Below are 21,061 nucleotides of genomic sequence, written 5' to 3'. Positions count from 1 at the left end.
TTCATTGAAAATAATAATAATAAAAATAAAATAATAATAATAAAGTAACAAAAAAATCACAATAAAGACTGAAAAAAAATACCTTCCCAAAAAAAGACAAGTCCTAGCCTTATATATATATTTAAAATGGAAGTAAGAATAGTCTTTTGGGGACAGGCAGGTAATAAATTTTAATTGGACTGATGATTATTGTAGTGTCCAAAGAACAACAAAAGAAGATATATGTAAAATATTTTAAAACTCAAGTTATAAATAAATACAGAAATATTAGAACTAGGATTATATCATATACATCTTTTTATGTGTCAAGTCAGAACCAACTCATAGCTGATCCTCCAGCAGATTTTCAGAGGCAGTTAATCATATTGAAGAGATTGCTTGTCCTTTTCTTCCCCAGGGCAAGTGATAGATTCAAACTGCATGCCTTTGGGATTGCAGTGTAACTTCTTATCACTGCACCATAAAATACAGGAATATATCTTAGAACTAGTATAATTCCATATGCTTAATGTTTTGTTATTACTCATGTGTGTCCATTCAGATAATGCACACAATAATACGTCTAAGTGCTATGCATTTGGCCAGGTACATAGACACTAGACTTGTTCTTTCATAGGTGACTGCCCATAAGAAATGATAGTCTGGTTGGTCTAAAATATAAAAGGGTGATTATCATTTTTATTCCTTTTTGAAAGCATATTCAAGTTGATTCTAATTTTAGACATCTTGTGCACTTAGACATAGAAATTTTGTGAAATTAGAAATAGATGGTTTTTTACTGGTCTTAATATCCTTCTCTCACATTGTGTCCACTATCTATGTTGTAAATAGAGTTGATATATGATTTATTCAACAGGTATCTAAGTATTAGTGTCCCATTTATCCTGTTTCATTCTGTGGGAATGTTTCCAACATCTTGACCTATTTTTGGCTAGATAGAAATCATTCTGTGTATTCAGCTACTAAAGTATTTCACTTTTAAATGGATCTATTAAATAGTTTCGTTTGTCTGTGTGTTACCTTGCCCAAGCCTCTTCCCCAGTTCTATGTATGTTCACAGAGTAGTGTGAGGTATTGAGTTGACTATGCCTTCTAGAGACCCTAAAACGAGATCAAAATGTTGCCCTATTCTGTATTATTCTCACCATCTCTACCATGCTCAAGTTTATTCTTGCAGTCATTTGTGTCAGTCCATCTTACTAGAGGTTTTCCTTTCTTTTATTAACCCTCTACTTTTCCTAGCATAATATCTTTTTCTAAGAACTGGACCCTCTTGACAATACCCAAAACATGTAAGATGAAGGTTCATCAACATTGCCTCTATGGAGTACCTTGGCTTACATCCTCCAAGACAGATATGTTTCTTCTTTTAGCATTCGATGGTAATAGTCAGTACTGTTTACCAGCACCACAGTTCCATCTACCACGTGCATATAAAGCAATTGAAAATACCATATCTAGGGCAAGTGAACTTTAGTTTTTAAACTGACATGTTCTAAAACATCACTTCTTTGTCAGTTTACATTACTGTGGTGATATAGTAGTGTGAATACTATCCTTGAATAGTGCTGTGGTGGACTAGTGGTAAGGAGCTGCATTCCACACAGAAGGCATACAGTTTGAACCTACTTTCTGCTCCATGGGAGAAAGATAGGCAATTTCCTGTATGATATATGGCCTCTGAAAACCCACTGGAAAATCACCTATGATTCGATTTCAGCTTGGTGGTACCTAACAGCAACAGCATGCCACTGATACTGTAAATACCATCAGGGTTCCTCAAGTTTCAGTGGAGCTTTCAAACTGATACCTAGAAGCAGGATTTTCACTTCTGAAATAACAGACCCTTGAATAATGTGCTACTTAATAAAAACCTGCAGTGTTTTCTTAATACTTAAAGTCTTTGACCTTCAAAGTCTTCCATGGTGTATTTGCTCTCTAGCTTTTCAGCCTTATTTTACCCATCCCTTTCTCTTCAGTAATCTAATATTGCAGCCATATATAATTGTTTTCATATCTTTGGACTTCTGTTCATGTTATTTTGTGTGTTTCTTGTCCAACTGCATCTGCATGTCCAAACCTTCCCAGTCTTAATGTTATTGAGGTATTTTTCACTTCTTCCATCACTACACTTTTTAAAAAAATTCTCTACTTGGAACTAATACTTTTGATATAATTCCTGACATATATGTCTATCTTCTATTCTTGAAAGAAAGCTATTTTTTTATATCACTTCCCAGTCACATCCATCAAGTTGGAACCAACTCAAAGCTGACACTCCATTGGGTTTCCAAAGTTGTAAATCATATGAGAGAAAGTTTCATCTTTTTTTGTGCAGAGCTTCTGATGGATTCAGACTGCTAAGAAGCTTGGTCTTTGGGTTAACGACAAAATTTCCTACAGACTGTAGCACTTCTCAATTAACTATTGTCTCTTTCTTATCTTCTGTTTAATAGTGCAAAAGGAACAGAAAATGGGACATGGGGGCATAGGGCGATGAGTGTCTTTCTGAAAGGGCCAGTGGGAGTGAGAATAGCGCCTCACCGTCCCAGAGCAGAAGGCAGATGAAGAGCCTGTAGCCCAGCCCATGATGCCTGTAGAGCAATTCCAGCAGTAAGCAGTTTGTTTATTCACTCTTGACTCACAGACTTTATTCACAGTTGTGGTACTGAGAATGTGGTTTATTAGGGAAATAAGTTGGGGGAGGGGAAGCAAAGAGTATCACCCAATGTAAATCCAGGATTTAGGCCAGAAGTTCCAAGGCACAATTCCTCAGTTAGTCCAGGTTCTGGTTTAAGTTCAGCAACACAGTTCAGAAACAAGAAGCCTCTAGTTTCCTCATCCAGCAAGATTTGCCTCAGAAGAGATATAAATCTGCTTCTCCTTAATTATCCAGCAAGGTAGCAATACCTTTAACTGTGGCCTTTATGTCTGGGCTCCTCTGGTTTCTGGTTATACCTTACAACAGTTTCTCTACAGACTTGCCACAGTCTCTCCACCACCATCACCAGAGTCTTACCACCTGGGTCTCACTCCATTCTCCCTCAAGTCTTTCTGCTCAGTGTGGGAAGCTTGTTCTCTCATATCCTAGTCCTACAGCTGTTGATGATTTGCCAGACTATTATTTCTGCAGTTAACGTAGTTGAAAACCAGAGGGGACTGAGGTAATAGCTAAAAAAGCCAACTTTAGGCCAACACCACAAATCATAACTCATTTGTTTATTAAAATGAACATGTGAATGTGAGGAGAAGATAGAATGGTTTCATCTGTGTTTCATGTATTGGTTAAATGAAATTCTCACATTAATATTTTGTTTAATTCACTAATGCCATTATTATCCCCACTTTATAGATGAATTGATGCTAAGAAATATTAAGTAACTTCCCTTACATAATGTTTTTATATTGATGATTAATGGACTAAAGATTTAATTTGTGTTTTCTGAATCTTATACTCAATTGCCTAGTTAGTTTATCTTGACTTGGATCTAATAGACAATTTACACTGAACACTACCTAAAACAGAACTGATACCCTACCCTGCCACATTTTCCACCTATATATTCCCTCTTTCGGTCATCTCCTTCCTTCTTAGTTAGCTGCTCTCGTAAAAAGTATTGGTGGTATGAGGTTCAAAACCTGCATCTAATTCACCATCAAATTTTGTTGCCTTTCCCTTCAGAATATACCTAGAATCTGCTTCTGACTCTCTTTATTGGCATTGCTCTGATCACCACCCAACCCCACCTACCTACACCCCTTCTTCTTGTAATATAATTTCGCGTTGGAACCAACCCATAGCTGACCCTCTGGCAGATTTTTAGAATCAGTTAATTGCATGGAAGGAGATTGCCTATCCTTTTCCTGTGGAGCAGCTGGTGGATTCAAATCATATGCTTTAAGTATTTCAGCGCAATTTGTTGCCACTAGACCACCAAAGCTCCCCTATTTGCCCACAGTATTGTTTCCTATTCCCACACCAGGTGCTCCACAATCTTTTTTATCAGCCAGCAGTTAGAATAAAATTATTTAAAATCAGGTCACTTCTCTGTCCATATCCTTCCAATAGTATCCCATCTAATTTAGTTAAAGCCATTGTCTTCACAGTACCCTAATAGCGTACTGGATCTGATCAATTTCTGTTCCTGTTCTTGTTTACTTACTTCAGTCATATGAGTTTCCATACTTGTCTTCAAACTTGATAACACTTCTTCCTGAAGACTGTTGGATTTGCTTACTCCCTGAAGCATTCTTTCTCCCAACGTATGCATAGCTCACTCCTGCCTTAAGTTCTCTGCCACCTTCTGAATGAGGTCAATTCTCACCAGTCTTTTGATACTGTCTGTCCCCCTTATGTTCTCTCATTTTCTGCACAGCACTTAGCAGTGTCTGAAATACAGTATGTTTACCTATTTATGCATTGTTTTCTCATTGCAAATACAATGTTGAGTTTCTTGACAGCAAGAATGTTATTTTTCATTCAATGCCATATTTCCAGCACCTATAACAATACCTAGCTAATTATAGTTACTCATATTAAATGAGGGATTAAGGAGTAATCATTTGAGATAGATACTACACTTGTTTATAAAAGTAATTTTACTCTGGAGTTTTCAGTGGTTAATTTTGGGGGCATAGGCTGCCAAACCTTTTTCTCAAGATAACTCTTAGTAAACATAAACCTTTTTAAGATGTTGGCTTGTTGTCAGTCATATTAACTGTTGGCTCCACATCACAGGAACTGCTTGTTCACTCTCACTAATTGCTATTGAGTTAGAACTAGTTCATAGCTGACCCTCCAGCAAATTTACAAGAAGCTGTAAATTGCAAGAAGGGAGATTACCCATCTTTCTCCCAAGGAGTCAATGGTAGATTCCAATTGCCAGGAACGCATATCAGCTTTCAGGGTCTCGGTGCAACTCCCTGTGGATGGGAAAAAAAACCTCAACAAAATGTATCCTATAGGACAGAGTAGAAATCCCCCTTGGAATTTCCAAGATGCTAACTCTTTATGCCAGTGATTATAACATTTTATAACATTATAACTTTTTTTTTTCACCTGAGATCAAATTGCTGACCTTTTGATTACCAACTAAGCATTTAAACCACTGTACCACCTTGGTTTCTTGAGTTTGGGGTACGTGGATTTATTTGTTTTCAGTGAGTCTTCCTGTTTGTGAATGGAAGACCACCAGTGATTTCTTGCTAAGAATGTGAATGGAAGGGTACTTTACTGAGCAGAGAATTAGCACTTCTTCTTTGCTGTCTGTTAACTTGTATCTTGGTGGCCAAGTGACCTGGTGGGTTTCATGTAATATTAATAAAATAGTGATCATTTGAAACACCAGTCTCTTCCCCTGTGATTTATAGACTTTGAAAACCCACTAGAGGATCAACAGCTTTTACAACTTGACAGCTATGTCTTGACCTAGAAATAATAGAATAATTAAAAAAGTGTTCTTCTTAGCAATCTCACTCTTTAATACACAATAGATAGGAATGTAAAATGTTACAACCACTATGGAATGCAGTTTGATGTTTCCTTTAAAAACTGAAAATATGTATTAATTGCCAAGAATAGGAGAGGCATATGCCAAGACTTTTTTGTCAGAAGAGACTCCGGAAATTGTACTAAGGTGCTGAGAAGCTAAAGCAAAGCGAAGATATCAAGCAGTAAGGGGCTAAACAGAAGATTTCAAATGGCAGCTCAGGAAGAAAAAGCAAAGTATTACAATGAAAGGTGCAAGGAGGTGGAGTTGGAAAATCAAATGGACTGAACTCACTAGGTATTTCTCAAGCTGAAGGAACTAAAATTCAAGCTTCAAATTACATTACTTAAGGATTCTATGGGCAGAATATTGAATGATCCAGGAATCATTAAAAGAAAATGGAAAGGAATAGTACCTGTACCAAAATGAATTGGCTGACATAGATGAATTTCATAAAACAACATATGATCAAGAGGCAATGGTGATGAAGGAGGAAGTGCAGGCTGCTCTGAAAGACTTGGTAACAAAATAAATCCCCAGGAATTGCCAGTTGACATATTTCAACAAACAGATGCTGCCCTGGACTTGTCTACCAGATTGTGCCAAGAAATCTAGAAGACACCTGGCCAACTGACTGGAAGAGATCCATATTTCCATTCTAAAAAATGGTGACCTGACAGTGTGGAAATTATTGTATAATATCACATGCAAGCAAAATCTTGCTGAAGATCATCCAAAAATGAACTACCAGAAATGCAAGCTGGTCTTAGAAAAACTTGTGGCACTAAAACCATTATCGCCAGTGTCAGATGGACCTTGGCAGAAAGCCAAGAGTACCAGTGAAATGTCTTGGTGTTTTGTTGACTGTGTAAAGGCATTTGACTATGTGGTTAACCTTTTGGAGAATGGGAGTCTCAGAAAGCTTTATTATGCTCGTGCAAAATCTATGCTCAGATGAGGAAGCAGTCCTCAGAACAAAGCAAGGGAATACTTCATGGTTCAAAATCAGGAAAGGAGTGTGTCAGGGATGCATCTTGTCTCCATACCTTCTCAATCTATATGTGGAACAGATCATTTGGGAGACTGGGCTCGATGAGGAGGAGTGTGGCATCATGATTGGAGGAAGATTGATCAACAGTCTGCATTATGCAGAAGACACAATCTTGCTTGCCGAAATTGAAGAGGAGCTGAAGCATTTGTTGCAGAAGATCAAGGACTGAAGCCTTCAATATGGATTGGAGAGGGACATTATGCTTGGGAGGGTGGAGGGACAGCACAAGAGAGGAAGACCCTTGAGAGATGGATTGACCCAGTGAGTGGGGCAAAAGGGGTAGGTGTGTCAGAGACAATAAGGTTGGTTCAGGATAGAGCAGGGTTCAGCACCGTTGTACACAGGGTTATTATGAAGTACAGGCGACTTGATAGCACATAACAACATCATCATCAAGTCAGAACTCATAGTTGAACCTCTGGCAGGTTTTCAGAGGTTGTTAATCGCTCAGAGTCGCTGATCGGATTTTCATTGTACGTGTTTGAGTTGGCTTCACAACTCCTTACCACAAAGCCACCAGAGCTCCATACTATGCCTATAACGTTTTTCACCCCCCATACTTCTTAGAGAGCATGATTCTTGAGATCAGCCATTGAGCAATATATCACCCATTCTTCTAGTCCATCTTGCTTTGATAAGAGATCTTGCATTCTTGAACACCTGGTACAATAGAAATTACATGAGAATAGAAGGACACAAATAACAGACATTCATTCACAAAACTTGCATTTAATTTGAAGATCATGATGTGGATTCAAGCACATCATCTTCATTCATTACAGTACTGTTCACACTAGCCAAATGGGAACAACAGTTGCTCTGCAGTGTCTGTCAACAGATTAATAGATAAGAAAAATGTGATTAATACAATACAGTGAGACTCACTCACTCATTAATTGCCATCAATTTGAAGTTGACTCATAGTTCACTGTCCAGTAAGTGTGCAGGTCTATAAATCATAGACAAGAAGATTACCCATCAATTTCCCGAGGAGTAGCTGATGGATTTTAACCACCAGCCTTTGAGTTGGTAGTTTAACTCCTGACGCACTAAGCTGCTAGAGCTCCCTTAATGAGCTCCCATTCAGACTTAAAGAAGAGCGAAGTCCTTCCCTCCACAGCATGTTTTGGAAATTTAAAACATTATGCTTATTTAAAAAGCCAGTGACAGCAGGACAAATATTGTATGAATTCACTTATATGAAATGAACAAAATAGACTTATGCATGGAGAACAAGGGATTTCTGGTGGCCTACTGAGTAAAGAGTTGTGCTGCCAAGCTAAAACAAAAAGGTTCAAGTACACCAACTGCTTTATAGCCTCTAAAGATTTTCTGAGTCAGCTATAAATCAGTTCCAATTAAGCAACAATAGAGATTTTTTTTAAGAGAGAGAAAAGTTTATTAGTCATTTGACATCAACTATGGACACTGACTCCATCAAGTTGTGCATGACTCAGAGCAACTCTATGAACAAAAGACCTGAAGCCTTTCAGTAACTTACTGTCATTTCTCATAGTTCATAGAGTTTCCAGAGGCAGGAAGTGGATGCCACACCTGCTTCCAAACCGATCTTAAACTGGGAGCTCCACCAAACACTGTCCACCATGGGTAACCTTTAGAGCATTTGACCACCCCAGTGGCATAAGATTCAGCATCACAGCAACGCCAGGTTACCTCAGTACAGCACATTGACAGGAGAGTGCTGTATCACTTAGAAGATTGTTCCTCTGAAATATAATAACTGACTTTTAAATACAAAGGCCATCCATAAGGTCTTGTTGACTCTAAATGAGATGCTTAAATTAAAAAAAAAAACCCAACCAATATAATTTGTTGTTTCTTGTTGTTGTGTGTCAGAGTCACCTGCGATGTATAGCAACCCTGTGTACAGCAGCTCTGAACCCCTCCCTGTCCTGAGCCCGTCTCACTTGTTCTGACACACCAACTCCTGTTGTCCCAGTCACTGAGTCAATCCTTCTCATCGGAGTCTTACTCTCCTGTGCTTTCCCTTTACCACTCTGAGCATCATGATCCTTGTCCAAGGATCAGTCTCTCCTGGCCAGGTGCCCAAAGTATGTGAGGCAAAGCTTCAAAATCCTAGCCTCTGAAGAGAGACTTGGTTTAACCTTCTGCAAGACAGACCTATAATTAATGTAATTGGCATCACTAAGTTATACACCTGAAAAATGTTGAAAAGGCAAATGTGTTACATCTGTTTTTATAAGAAAACTTCACATATTTGTATTTTTAAAGTACACACATATACACCCAAAAGGTTAGTCTTGAGTTGATGAAATGATTTCAGTATTCTCTCTCTCGATTTTATTTTTATTTTATACTGTTTTCAATACAAAATTCATATCCATTATGTAGCATTCATATACATTGCATTTCACACTTTCCTACATTCACATTTTGTTTCAGACTATCATGTATGTATATTGTGTTTTATAAAATTAATCACCATTGATCAGTGCCTACTATTACCCCGTCTTTTCTGGTCCCCATAGCATCTTTCCTAATTCAGTCACTCCATCTCACCCCGTTGGCTCACCAGACGATTTGAGCATGTTGCTAGGAGCAACTATTCTTTAGAGAGGGACATCATGTGTGTAAAGGCAGAGAGTTGACAAGGGAGAAGACGACCCTTAATCAGGTGGATTGACAATGGGCTCTACTATGTTATGAAATGTGAGAATACCACAGGATATAACAGGTTCAGATTTATTGTTCAGTGTCACTTTGGGTTGTACTTAACTATACAGCACCTAACAACAACAACAACAACATTCATCAATTCTCTCCTTTTCTGGTTTCACATTCCTGGCTATATTTGCAGGCCTATTTATGCCAGACATTAGGACTTCTAAGTTTGGTTCCATTTTGTCTCTTAGATCTTTATGGTTTTGGGCTTTACCCCTGAGTTGATTTTTGTGTATGGTGTGAGGTGTGTATCCTGCTTCAGCAGGTAGCAGTCCAGTTTTGCCAGCACCATTTGTTGAAGACATTTCAATAATTTTTAAAGATTTTTTTTAGGCAATGTAAGAATTATAATTTAGAACTAAAGCTTTATACTTCACTAGAGAGGTAAATTTGAAATTTGTGAAACAAAGTAAGAAAAAGTAAGATTCTTTTTCTCAGGGAAATAAAAATTACTTGTAGGGCATTTTTAAAATCCTCAAAGGCATGACGGGTATCTTGCCAAATGGGAACTGCAAGTCGATAGTCTTCAAAGCAACCAGAGGGATTAGGTTGGCTGTGAAGTCATTTTCTGAAAGTGAGGGGTATAATGTAAGAATTGATTTTAAAAGCGTCTAAGAAGTAACTGAGCTTAAGAATAATTATCCGACAATATTTTAGAGATCTTGTCTGTTAGAATGAGGAGAATGAACTATCTTAAAGGCTCTATCTGTGAATCAAATTTCTAGCAGTATGAATATTTTAAAATATCTCGTTTTTCTTATGTAGATGCATTTTTCTCCTTTCTAAGTTATCCATTCAGTTACAGGTTTAAAATATGAGAAAATATTACTGTTTTCTTTAAAATGTTCCTTGATTTATCCATATGCCATATCTTGACAATGGATGACTTGTATTCCTTTATGTATTTAAAGATGCCTTATGCTTTAACAAATGGACAGTTGATACTAATCTCAACCTCTGAACAATTTATTGGTGGCAAGGCACAAAATGAGAACTTGACAAGTTAGGCTTTGAACCTCTGACCTGCTGGTCTCTAATTATGTTACTGACCTTTCTGAAAGAGTTTCCTTATCTGTATAGTAAGAATGTGCATGTTCCATTCCATTGTTCAAGGAGTTGTCTAATGCTTTTAGAGTTTGCATTTTGTCTCTAAGCATAACATGACTTACCTAGCTTTTGCATAGTACTTAGAAAGACATGCTACTAGCCCAAAGGTGGTGCTTCTCAGGTGTTTGAAGTCTACCAGTATCCCCTCAGGAGAAAAATAAGCACTCTCTCTCTCTGTGTAGTTTAAAACCTTTGAAAACTTGCTCCAGGATATTCACTGTGCATTGTTCTGACTCTATATAACAGTGAGTTTGAGGTGGATTTTGAATAATTAAATAGCTCAGTTATTTGCTCTGTAACATTAATAGCTGTAAGCTAGTGTAATTATTTCCAGTGCATCTGAAAATTGGACAGTGAATAAGAATGATGGAAGAATTATTGAGTTGTGCCGTTAGAGAATAGTGCTGAGTATCCCGTGAACTGCCTAAAGTTAACAAATATGTCTTAGAGAAGATGCAGCCAGCATGCTTCTTAGAGGCAAGGATGGTGAAGTTTCATCTCACATAACTTTGGGCATGTTAGGAGGGGCCAGTCCTTGGACAAAGACATCATGCTTGAAAAGGTGGAGAGTCAGAGAAATAGAGGAAAACCCTCAACAAGATGATCAACACAGTGCCCGTACCAATGAGCTTGAGCATATCAGAGATGATGAGGATGGTACAGGACAGGACAAGGTTCAGATTCCGTCATTCATAGGGTCATCATGAATCATAGTCAACTCAACAGCCCTTAACAATAACAACAATAGTTTTCATATGCAGATGCTTTTCTTTTTCACTTTGAAGTATTTGTCTAATTAGAGATTTTAAAACATGAGAAAATATTGCCCTGTTCTTACTTGTAACATGATTTGAAAATCCTCTTTTCTTTAAAATATCCCTTAGTTTACACACATAGACCCATCAAGTTTGACCACCCAGTTCTGAACTATAAGTCTAATTCTTGTTGTAGAAATGTAAGTCTTTTCTTCCTGCCTGCCCATTACTTAAATTCAGCTTTGTTCTCTTTTTCTCAGACAAACATCTTTCTTTTTCCACCTTTCCCTCCTCTTCCCAGGCAACTTTCACCTTTATTGCACAGGGCAGCATGATTCGTTGAAGAAAGGAAAAATCTGGAAACCACAATCTCATTTCTCATGTACTTTGTGATCTTCTAACATCAGGGTTTCACTTGTACAACATAAAATGACGAGCATGGACTAGATCACAGTCTAACATGATTTCCTTTCTAAATAGTTTCCCCACCCCCCACCCCCATCTTCTTAAAGCAAAGGGAAGACCCAGATTCCCTATCTGTGAGACCTTCCCCCTAAACACTAATGAGTTAGTTCTTTGACATCCCTTGGATGTCCTTTTAAATTAAAAATGTCAATATATTCTAGCTATATAAGCAAAGTAGACTAACCCTGATTGTTTTCAACTACTTTCAATACTTTTTTTTTACTTTTTTTTTTATTTTGTGACAGCCCAATGATGGTAATTACGCAGAAGATCACTAGTTTGGCTTACGAAATTCATGATGGTAAGAGTTTTGAAATTAATTTTTCATCAATGAAAACATCTTACTCATAACTTTGGGTTGGTTTAGATATTGCCACAATTTTTGGTTCTCCGAGAGCATAGAAAGAATGGAAATAAGGTGGTTGTTGTTGTTATTGTTGTACCATTGAGTACCATTGATTTTGGAACCAACCAATAGCTGACCCTCCAGCAGGCTTTCAGAGGCAGTACAATTTCACAGAAGGAGATTGTTCATCTTTCTCCCTTGGGTCAGCTGATGGATTCAAACTTGTGTACTTTCGTGTTGGCAGCAAAATTCTTTACCTTTAATCACCAGAGCTCCCTGGAGATAAAGGGAAATATATTTCATTATAGTCTGCATAGCACCACATAGCTAACTACAAAAACTATCTGTGGCAGTTCAAATCTCCCAGTCTTTCCATGGATGAAAAATGGGCAGACTTTTCCCATTAGTATTGACACCTGGGAAACTGGATGGAAGGTTGCTTTGAATAAGCATTGACTCAACATCAGTGAGAGTTTTGATAGTTATTAAAGGAGCCCTCCTGGTGAAATACGTAACGTTTCAAGTTGCTGATTGGAAGGTCAGCAGTTCAAATGCATCAACTACTCTTTGGGAGAAAGATAAGCCAGTCTCCTACAACCTTGTAAATTTGATACTCTCAGTAACTGAATTCAATGGCAGTAGGTATGGCTGCTGTTTTTGGTGTATAGTAGGAGCTCTGGTGTACTTGTGCTGTTAATTGAAAGATCAACTCTTTGAGTGTACCAGAGGATCAAAGGAAGAAAGACGGGTAGTCTCTTCACGTAAAGATTTACAGCCTCAGAACTCCAATGAGATACATTTAAAAGGATAAATAGGCCTTTCAGTGCAGAGGAAAAGAACAGCTATTGCTCTAGTACAGAGCCAAAGCCAAGGGAACTATAAAGAACACTTGGTGTTCACTGTGCAAGCTATCTGCTTTATAGAAGTTTAGTTTGCCAAAAGCTGGTTCTTAGAAAGCAAAGTACAGTATCTAATAAGGAAGATGACGTAAAAAAAAAAACAACAAAAAACAAAACAACTATGAGATATCATCTCACCCCAGTAAGAATAGCAAAATTCAACAGAACAGCGAACATCAAATGCTGGAGAGGTTGCGGAGAAACTGGAACCCTTATTCACTGTTGGTGGGAGTGTAAAATGGTGCAACCACTATGGAAGGCTTTGAAAAACTTTCAAAAAGTTACAAATAGAAATACCATTTGACCCAGCAATTCCACTACTGGAAATTTACCCCAGAGAAACCGTAACTGCCACCCAAGTAGATATATGCACACCCATGTTTATTGCAGATTTGTTCGCAATAGCAAAGAGCTGGAAACAACCCAAGTGCCCATCAACAAATTAATGGATAGAGAAGCTGTGGTATATTCACACAATAGAATACTATGCAGCATTGAGAAACAAGGAACTCATGAAATATTATGCACAAAATAGATGGTTCTGGAGGACATTATGCTGAGTGAAATATCTCAGTCACAAAAGGACAAATATTGCATAGGTCCACTGTTTTAAATCAGGACTGACATCGGGGTTGAGGGAAGACAGAAAAGGAGGGGAGGAATGATGTATCTTGCATTGAAACAGATGAGGGAGAGAACTGTTTAAAAGGGATATATGAATGGGTATTCTTGTCATTACAAAAGTCCAGAGTGATGGCTGCATAGTGGAGTGGATGTGAGAGGGGAGGGATTGCATAACAATGAAAGAGGTGTTTTTTGGTTTTTTTTTTTCCTTTTTAAGGAGAAGAGTGAACTGGGAGCAGTGGGTGGGTATGAGAAAAGTGCAACAATGAATGACTGGAAACCCTAAGTCTCTGTAAACTTTCATTAAAATTAATTTTAAAAAAAAAACAAAAAAGAAAAAGCAAAAATATAAACAATATTAGTATAAAAAGGATATTATGGAAATTTAGAAACTTACTGAAGAATACAGTGGACAGATTTGAAAAATGAAATGTTTTTAGAAAAAGAAATTTCCCAAACAGGCTTAAATAAGTAACAGAAAGAGTTAGCTAGCAGTTTTAGGTAGCAGATATTTGAGGTCAATGTAGAAGACATGGTTATAAGAAAAGCAGTTAACTATCTCATGCTGTTTATCATGCCAAAATAATGTTGATTTTTACATTTCTTTTGGCAAGTTTGAATAGAAGAACAAAAATGGTAAAAGAATCAAAACACTACTACTAAATTTCTGTGGTCATAATAACATTAATACTACTAATTTAAACAAATATGGTATAAACCATCCACTTGCTATTGAGCTCCTTGTTCCCCCTGTGTTATAGTAGAACTGTGCTTCGTAGAGCTTGCAGTGGCTGGTTTTCCAGAAGTAGATCACCAGACTTTTTTCTGAGACTTATTTGAGTTGATTTAAACTTCCCTACCTTTTAATTAACTGATGAAGACGTTTAGCATTAACCGTTTTGTCTGTCCAGGAACTCAAAAGAAGTATGTAAAATCAGTTATATTAGAAGTTGGTGAGAAGAGCCTCTTTCTCTGTAATATAAGGGAAATAGTTAAAATGACAGAATCAAGTCATACTTATCTGTCTATGTAAATTATATATATAAATAATGAGGAAAATAAAATCTTAAATAAGTCATCTCCCACTCTTTGATGGCTTAATGGGCAAGAAGCTTACTGCTACCTTAAAGGCATGTGGTTCAGATTTACACAGCTGCTTAGTGGGTAAAGATGGGAAGTCTCCTTAGAGCAATTACAGTCTGAATTACAACAATTGAAAGCATGTTGGAAGGATCAGTTCCAGCTCAACAGCAGTGAGCTGTTTTTTTATTTCTCAACTTCTGAAAACATATTTTGAGCCATTAAATTATTTCTAAGTCTCATTCTGTTTACCTTGTCAGTTTATACTTTCTTAATTTCCTTACCATCACGTTAGTGAGGAGTCAGGAGGATTTCAGTGTCCCTGTTTACCTTTTTGTGTTGTTTTTGTTGTTGTTATGTGCAATCAAATAATCTGAGACCCACAGCAAACCTATGTACAGCAGCTCTAAACCTTGCAATGTCCTGAGCCAGTCTCACTGATTCTGAGACTCAAACCCTCAACACCACAGTTTACTGTATCAATCTATCTCATCTGGAATCTTCTCTCCTTCACTCTCCCTGCATCCTTCCAAGAATGATGTCATTCTCCAAGGGCTGGTCCCTCCTGGCCATGTGCCCAAAGTATGTGATACAGAGCTTCAGAATCCAAGCCTCCAAGGAGAAAATTGGTTTCACCTCTCTAAGACAGACCTATTTGTTTTCTTGTCAGTCCATGGTAGGTTCAAGACTCTTCTCCAGCACCACAATTCGAGGGCATTGATTCTTTTTCTGTTATCCTTAGTCATTGTCCAGCTCTCTGATGCATCACAAGTAATTGCAAAACCCATGGCTTGGATTACACACACCCTAGTCTGTAGACTGACCCACGTTAATTTTCAGTAATCTGGAGATATCCCTGACGGCAGATTTTCCCAATGATTTCCTGACTGCTGGTGCCACGAATGTAAATTTGTCAACAACCTGTCTTTTCTCTATCATGGTGCTGCCTATATGCCCAGTTGTGAGAATCTTTGTCTTCTTGATGTTGAGATAACCTGTTATTTTTTTCAGAGTAATGAAGATATCTGGTAATTAATTAGTTCTTTATACATAAGTCATGTCAGTTAGCCAGAAGACCCTTTTCCCAGGATATGTCAATGGTTGTGCTAAAACCATTTCTACCTTTTGAAAAATATATAATGAGCACTTTGTTTTTCCCTTTACTTAATTTTTTACTCAATTTTAGTATTACGGTAGGGGGTTTTGGAGTGTATGAATTACTTCATTTGATAATCATTAACAATTCTATAATTATTTACTAATTTAAGGAAAAAGAATTAGAGGAAATGTGTTCTAATCAAGGTCATTGAATAATCTTCAACTAAGGTCATTGAATGACCTTAGTTTAATACTAGGCACTCGGGTGCCTTTGTGATGACTTGTGATGATGTTTTGTTGTTTTGTGCCATTGAGTCAGTTTTAGCGGAAAACAACTTTACAGCACTGAGTAGACTGTCCCATGTCACTTTCTGGGATGTACTATTTACAAGAGCAGATTTCTAGGTCTCTTCTCCTACGGAATGGCTGGTGAGTTCAAACCCTCAGCTTTACAGTTAGTAGTGAAGCACTTAAATAGTGTGCCAGACTCTATTCTACTTAGATGTTAATATTTTTTTCTTAATCTTACAGTTTGTTTAAAAAAATTATGAAATAATAAAAAATGAGTTTTTATTTGTGACATTGTTTAGTATCTATCTGTTAATACTTTTTTTACCAATTATGTGTTGTCCTTTTCCAGCTTTAATACTTTAGAACCATTGACATAGATCTGTTTCCTTTCAGCATCACACTTAGTCTTAAAATCATTACTCTTCAGGAAAATGACTCCATATTCTAGAAGGATGGTCAAACTTATCACTGAATTTTTCTCTCACTGTTAGATTCAGAATAATTCCAAACTAATGTTATGTGCCATCGAGTTGCTTGCGACTCATAGCGACACTATGTACAACAGCTCTAAACTCTGCTCTGTTCTGTGCCAACCTCATTATCTCTGACACACTCATCCTGATTACCCCAGTCACCGAATCAATCCATTTCCTACAGGGCCTTCCCCTCCTGCGCCTGCCCTCCACTCTCCCAGGCATGATGTCCTACTCCAAGGACAGGTCACTCCTTACAACACTCTTCCCGATTGCCCCAGTCACCAAATCAGTCCATCTCCCAGAGGGCCTTCCCCTCCTGTGCGTGTCCTCCACCCTCCAAAGCATGATGTCCTTCTCCAAGGACCCGTCTTCCTTACATGATCAAAGTATGTCAGACGAAGCCTCAGAATCCTTGCCTCCAAGGAGCAGACCCGTTTAACCCTCTTCAGGATGAATCTGATTTCTTAGCAGTCCATGGTACCGTCAGTACTCTTCTCCAACGCCAAAGTTCAAAAGAATCAATTCTCCTATCTTTCGTGGTCATTGTCCAGCTCTCTGAAGCTGTTAACAATCTGAACCTCTTCGCCATCCATTTTGATGCTGAAAATTGGAGAGGTTCCTATCGATCACAATGCGTCTTTTAATTTCCTGGCTGCTGCTGCCAGGAGTGTTGATTGTGGAGCCAATTTTTGTCTTCTTGACATTGAGCCTCAATCCATATTGAAGGCTGCAGTCCTTGACCCTCTGCAACAAGCGCTTCAGGTCCTCCTCAGTTTCAGCAATCAGGGTTGTGTCATCTGCATAACTAATAGAAACAAACTAATAGAAATGTTAAAAACAGGCATGGAATAACTAAGAACCACCAAGATTTTCTTACAGGTTTTTTTTATATTTGTATTATGTTTTTATCTGCCATGGACCCATAAAATTTCCTTCTTTCGAAGGCATTTCACATGGATTTGAAGATACAAGTATATTTCAGTCTGACACTTTAACATAAGGAGTCCTGGGAATGCAGTGATTAAGTATTCAGTTGCTGATGGAAAGATTGATGGTTTAAGCCAGTCAGTCACGCTTCAAGAAAAAGATGTGACAGTCAGCTCAGGTAAAGATCGCAGCCTTAGAAACCCTTCAGAAGTTCCTGTAGAGTCTCAATCGACTTGATGGCAATGTTTTTTTTTTTTTTTTTTTAAATTTTAGTTTATTTTTCATTTCAGTGAACATCTGCAGACATTTTGGAATTCCATTCATTCATTGTTGCACCCTTCTCCCCGCACAAACCTCCCCGCCCCCCCCTCCCCCCCCTCCCCGGTTTGCTTCTCTCCTTGAAAAGCAAAAGAAAAACTCCCTCATTGGTACACAATCCCCACACACCTCCCCAAACCCCACCCCCAAATATAATCCACTCTGCAATATTTAGCATGAATATTATTAACTTAGTTCACCTTCCCCCCCGACCCCCAGTTCATCTCTTTTTTCTTTTTTGGGTGTAAAACAGGGAAACACATAAATCACCCAAATACTTGAGTCTCTTTTACATTCCCATTAAAGACAGTGAATAAATCACTGCATATAGAATGTGTGTAATCATGGCTGGTTTTCAGATGGCTGTTTGGGGGAATTGCTGTTAGAGAATAAATATCCTCTGCACTGTCAGCTGTTTATAGAGTACCTCTGTGGAGGAAGAAGCAGGGCATTGATAGAATCTGTCAAACAAAAGCAGGAGTCTGGGAACAGAACTTTTCCATGATAAGTTGCTGTTGGAACAGGCTGAGGAGGGGACAGTGTGGCTATGACAAATGGAAAGAGAAGGAAAAGCAAGAATGTGGAGCTGAGGCCATAGACAAATCACAAGTTATTTCAGTTTTGGTAAGCAGAAAGCTAAAAAAAGGTGCTTTGTTTTTCAGTATATACTCTGACTTTAAAGTGGCTTAAAAGTTGTGCAGACTTCATACTGTGACAGAACCATTGACAGAGTCCTAACTCTTGTCAATTTTGAATTCTTAAAAATCAATAATGTTTAAGACAATTACTCTATTTTTCTGCAAACATTCTGTGAACATGTTTAACAGATATTTAACGATGGTGAAACTTTATCATACATACTTAGGGCATGTTGTTAGGTGGCACCAGTCCTACATGCTTTTAAAAGTGAAGGGCTGGTGAAAGAAAGGGCTTTGACAAGATGATAGATGATTGTAACAATGAGCTTGAGTATGGTGGAGACTGTGAAGATAGGTTAAGGTTTTGATCTGTTATTCATAAAGTTGTTATAAGTTGCAGTCAACTTGATGGTACCTAACTTAGAGTTTAGATTTATGTAAATTCGGAATTTTGCTTCTCATTTGTATTTAAAACTGACAGGACTCTTCAGATTGTGCATTTTGGGCTGTATTTGGCAGTCTCTTTACACCATTGTAAGTTGGTTTGGTGCTTACTCAAAAAGCTGAACATAGAAATTCCATATGACCCAGCTATTCCATTGCTTGGAATATACCCTGAGAAAATGAGAACCGAGGTACAATCAGAGACTTGCACACCAGTGTTCATAGCAGTGTTATTCATCATTGCCTTGACATGGAAAGAGCCCAGATGTCCAACCACAATCAAGTGGATTGAGGAAATTATGGTACATTTACACAATGGAATACAATGCAGCACACAGGATCAGTGATTTTGTAAATTACTACCTAACTTGTGAGGGACTGGAGAGCATTATGCTGAGTGAACTAATTCAGTCCTACAAGGACAAATATGTTATAAAACCATTATTGTAGAATGAGTATGAAGATCCAAGGGGGGGAGGGTGGAAGCAGAGGGATGAGGATGTCCAGGGGAGGGGGAGTAGGGCGGGTAAGGATTAATCATTGGTTGTGCAATTTGATCGCTTGAAGGGTGAGGGAAATTGGCAGAATCTGGTCTGAAAAACAATGTATTTTTATTTTGTAAATAAACCGGTATAAATTTAGAAAACCTGACAGTATATTTATAACTCAGTAATGTCATCTACTCTTAGAGTATTAAAGATACAGTTTTCTTCTTTCTAATTACTATTTCTAATGTGAAATTTCGTTTAGTGTCCAGAAAATATGAACATATATCCTATGTTATGCCTCTTGTCACAGAACCAAAAACTAAATTAACATGTTGCCATACACTTTTAAATTGACGACCGTGCTTAGAAACACATTCCCCCCCCAATGTATTACCGTCATTTGCAGCAACGTGTTAACTGTGTAATAGAAATGTTATCTGTCCTCTTTAAGTGATTTTATTTTACTTAAATTCCATTTAGCACCATATTGATAGCAGTCAAGAAATTGAAAGAAGTGTTTGTTACATTGGGAAAATCTGCTGTCAAAGACAGATTTTGTCAAAGGAAAGATGTCAGTTTAAAAACTAATGTGTACCTGATACAGGCTGTGGGATTGTCATCTGCTTGTTATGCATCTGAAAATTGGTTAGTGAATGAGGCAGGTTGAAGAATTATTGATGCCTTTGAATGGTGATGTTGGAGAAGAGTATTGAATATATTATAGACTGCCAAAAGAATAAACAAATCTTTCTTGGAGGAAGGGCAACCAGAGTGTTCATTAGAAGCAAGACTGGTAAAGCTTCAACTATTATACTTTGGGCCTGTTGTTAGGAGGGGCTAGTCTTTGGAAAAAGACATCCTTCTGGAGTGGAGGGTCAGTGAAAGGGAGGAACACACTCACCAAGATGAACTGGCATAGTCAGTGTAACAGTGAGCTTCAGTATGGGAGAGATCATGATAATGGTGCGGGATATGGCAGGGTTCCAGTCTTTGCTGATAGGGTAATCAGTGTGAGAATGCCTAACAACTACAACATCCTTTTTAATGTCCATCCAGTAGTACCTCAATTTGGATAATTAATCATATAGATTTATGTGGTATGAAATGTATTGTTTTTGCACTATTTTTGTCCATACTCCAAAATATTTATAAAGGGAAGTCATTGACTTTGCTATAGTGAATAATAAAATTTTATATAATAATATAAATAAAATATATAAAATATATAATAAATATTTGCTAATACTGAGACCTCTCTATAGAAGAGAGTTATTGGCAAAGGTTTATCTAGGTCAGACTTTGCCTTTAGGTAGTACTTTTGAAAAATCATGTATGATCTGCCGGCTAACAAAAGAAAATGTTTATGTATGTAATAGGAATTATCTAGCAAAAGTGGCTTAGTGGTAAGAATTGTGTTGCCAGCTCAAATGTAAGTGGTTCAAATCCACCAGCTGCTCTGGAGGAGAAGGATGGACTATCTCCTGTGTGATTTACTGCTTCTGAAATCATGCTGTGGGGTCAGCTGTGGTTCAATTCTGGCTCCATGGCCAACAACAGGAAGAGTAGTTCTTTTATCAATTAAATCATGATTATGAAAAAAATATTATGATTATTGTAATTGTATGTAGTTAAATAGAGCTTGTTTGTATTCTCTTAAAATTTACTCTGTATGCATGCACAGCATGTTGTTGTTGTTATGTGCTGTCGAGTCACTTCGGACTCATAGCGACCCTATGTACAACAGCCCTAAACTCCGCTCTGTCCTGTGCCAATCACACCGTCTCGGACACTCCCATTCCAATTATCCCAGTCACTGAATCAATCCACCTCATACAGGGCCTTCCTCTCCTGCGCCGTCCCTC

At 37.8% G+C, this 21,061-nt stretch overlaps 1 protein-coding gene across 1 annotated transcript in view; it reads left to right on the top strand.

Annotated features, from left to right (window-relative positions):
• MBOAT2 (membrane bound O-acyltransferase domain containing 2) overlaps window positions 1-21,061 on the top strand; it is a 105,506-nt gene that overhangs the window by 51,331 nt on the left and 33,114 nt on the right. Inside the window, exon 5 of the mRNA XM_006898196.1 lies at window positions 11,816-11,871. Within this exon, the coding sequence (XP_006898258.1) occupies window positions 11,816-11,871 (56 nt within the window). The remainder of the gene's footprint in view (window positions 1-11,815; window positions 11,872-21,061) is intronic.

This window comes from Elephantulus edwardii, unplaced genomic scaffold (genome assembly GCF_000299155.1).
Source record: "Elephantulus edwardii isolate Elephantulus edwardi_28Jun2011 unplaced genomic scaffold, EleEdw1.0 scaffold00223, whole genome shotgun sequence".
Lineage (NCBI taxonomy): Eukaryota > Metazoa > Chordata > Mammalia > Macroscelidea > Macroscelididae > Elephantulus > Elephantulus edwardii.
The sequence above is the reverse complement of the archived record's forward strand: the minus strand, read 5'-3'. Positions and strand labels throughout refer to the sequence as shown.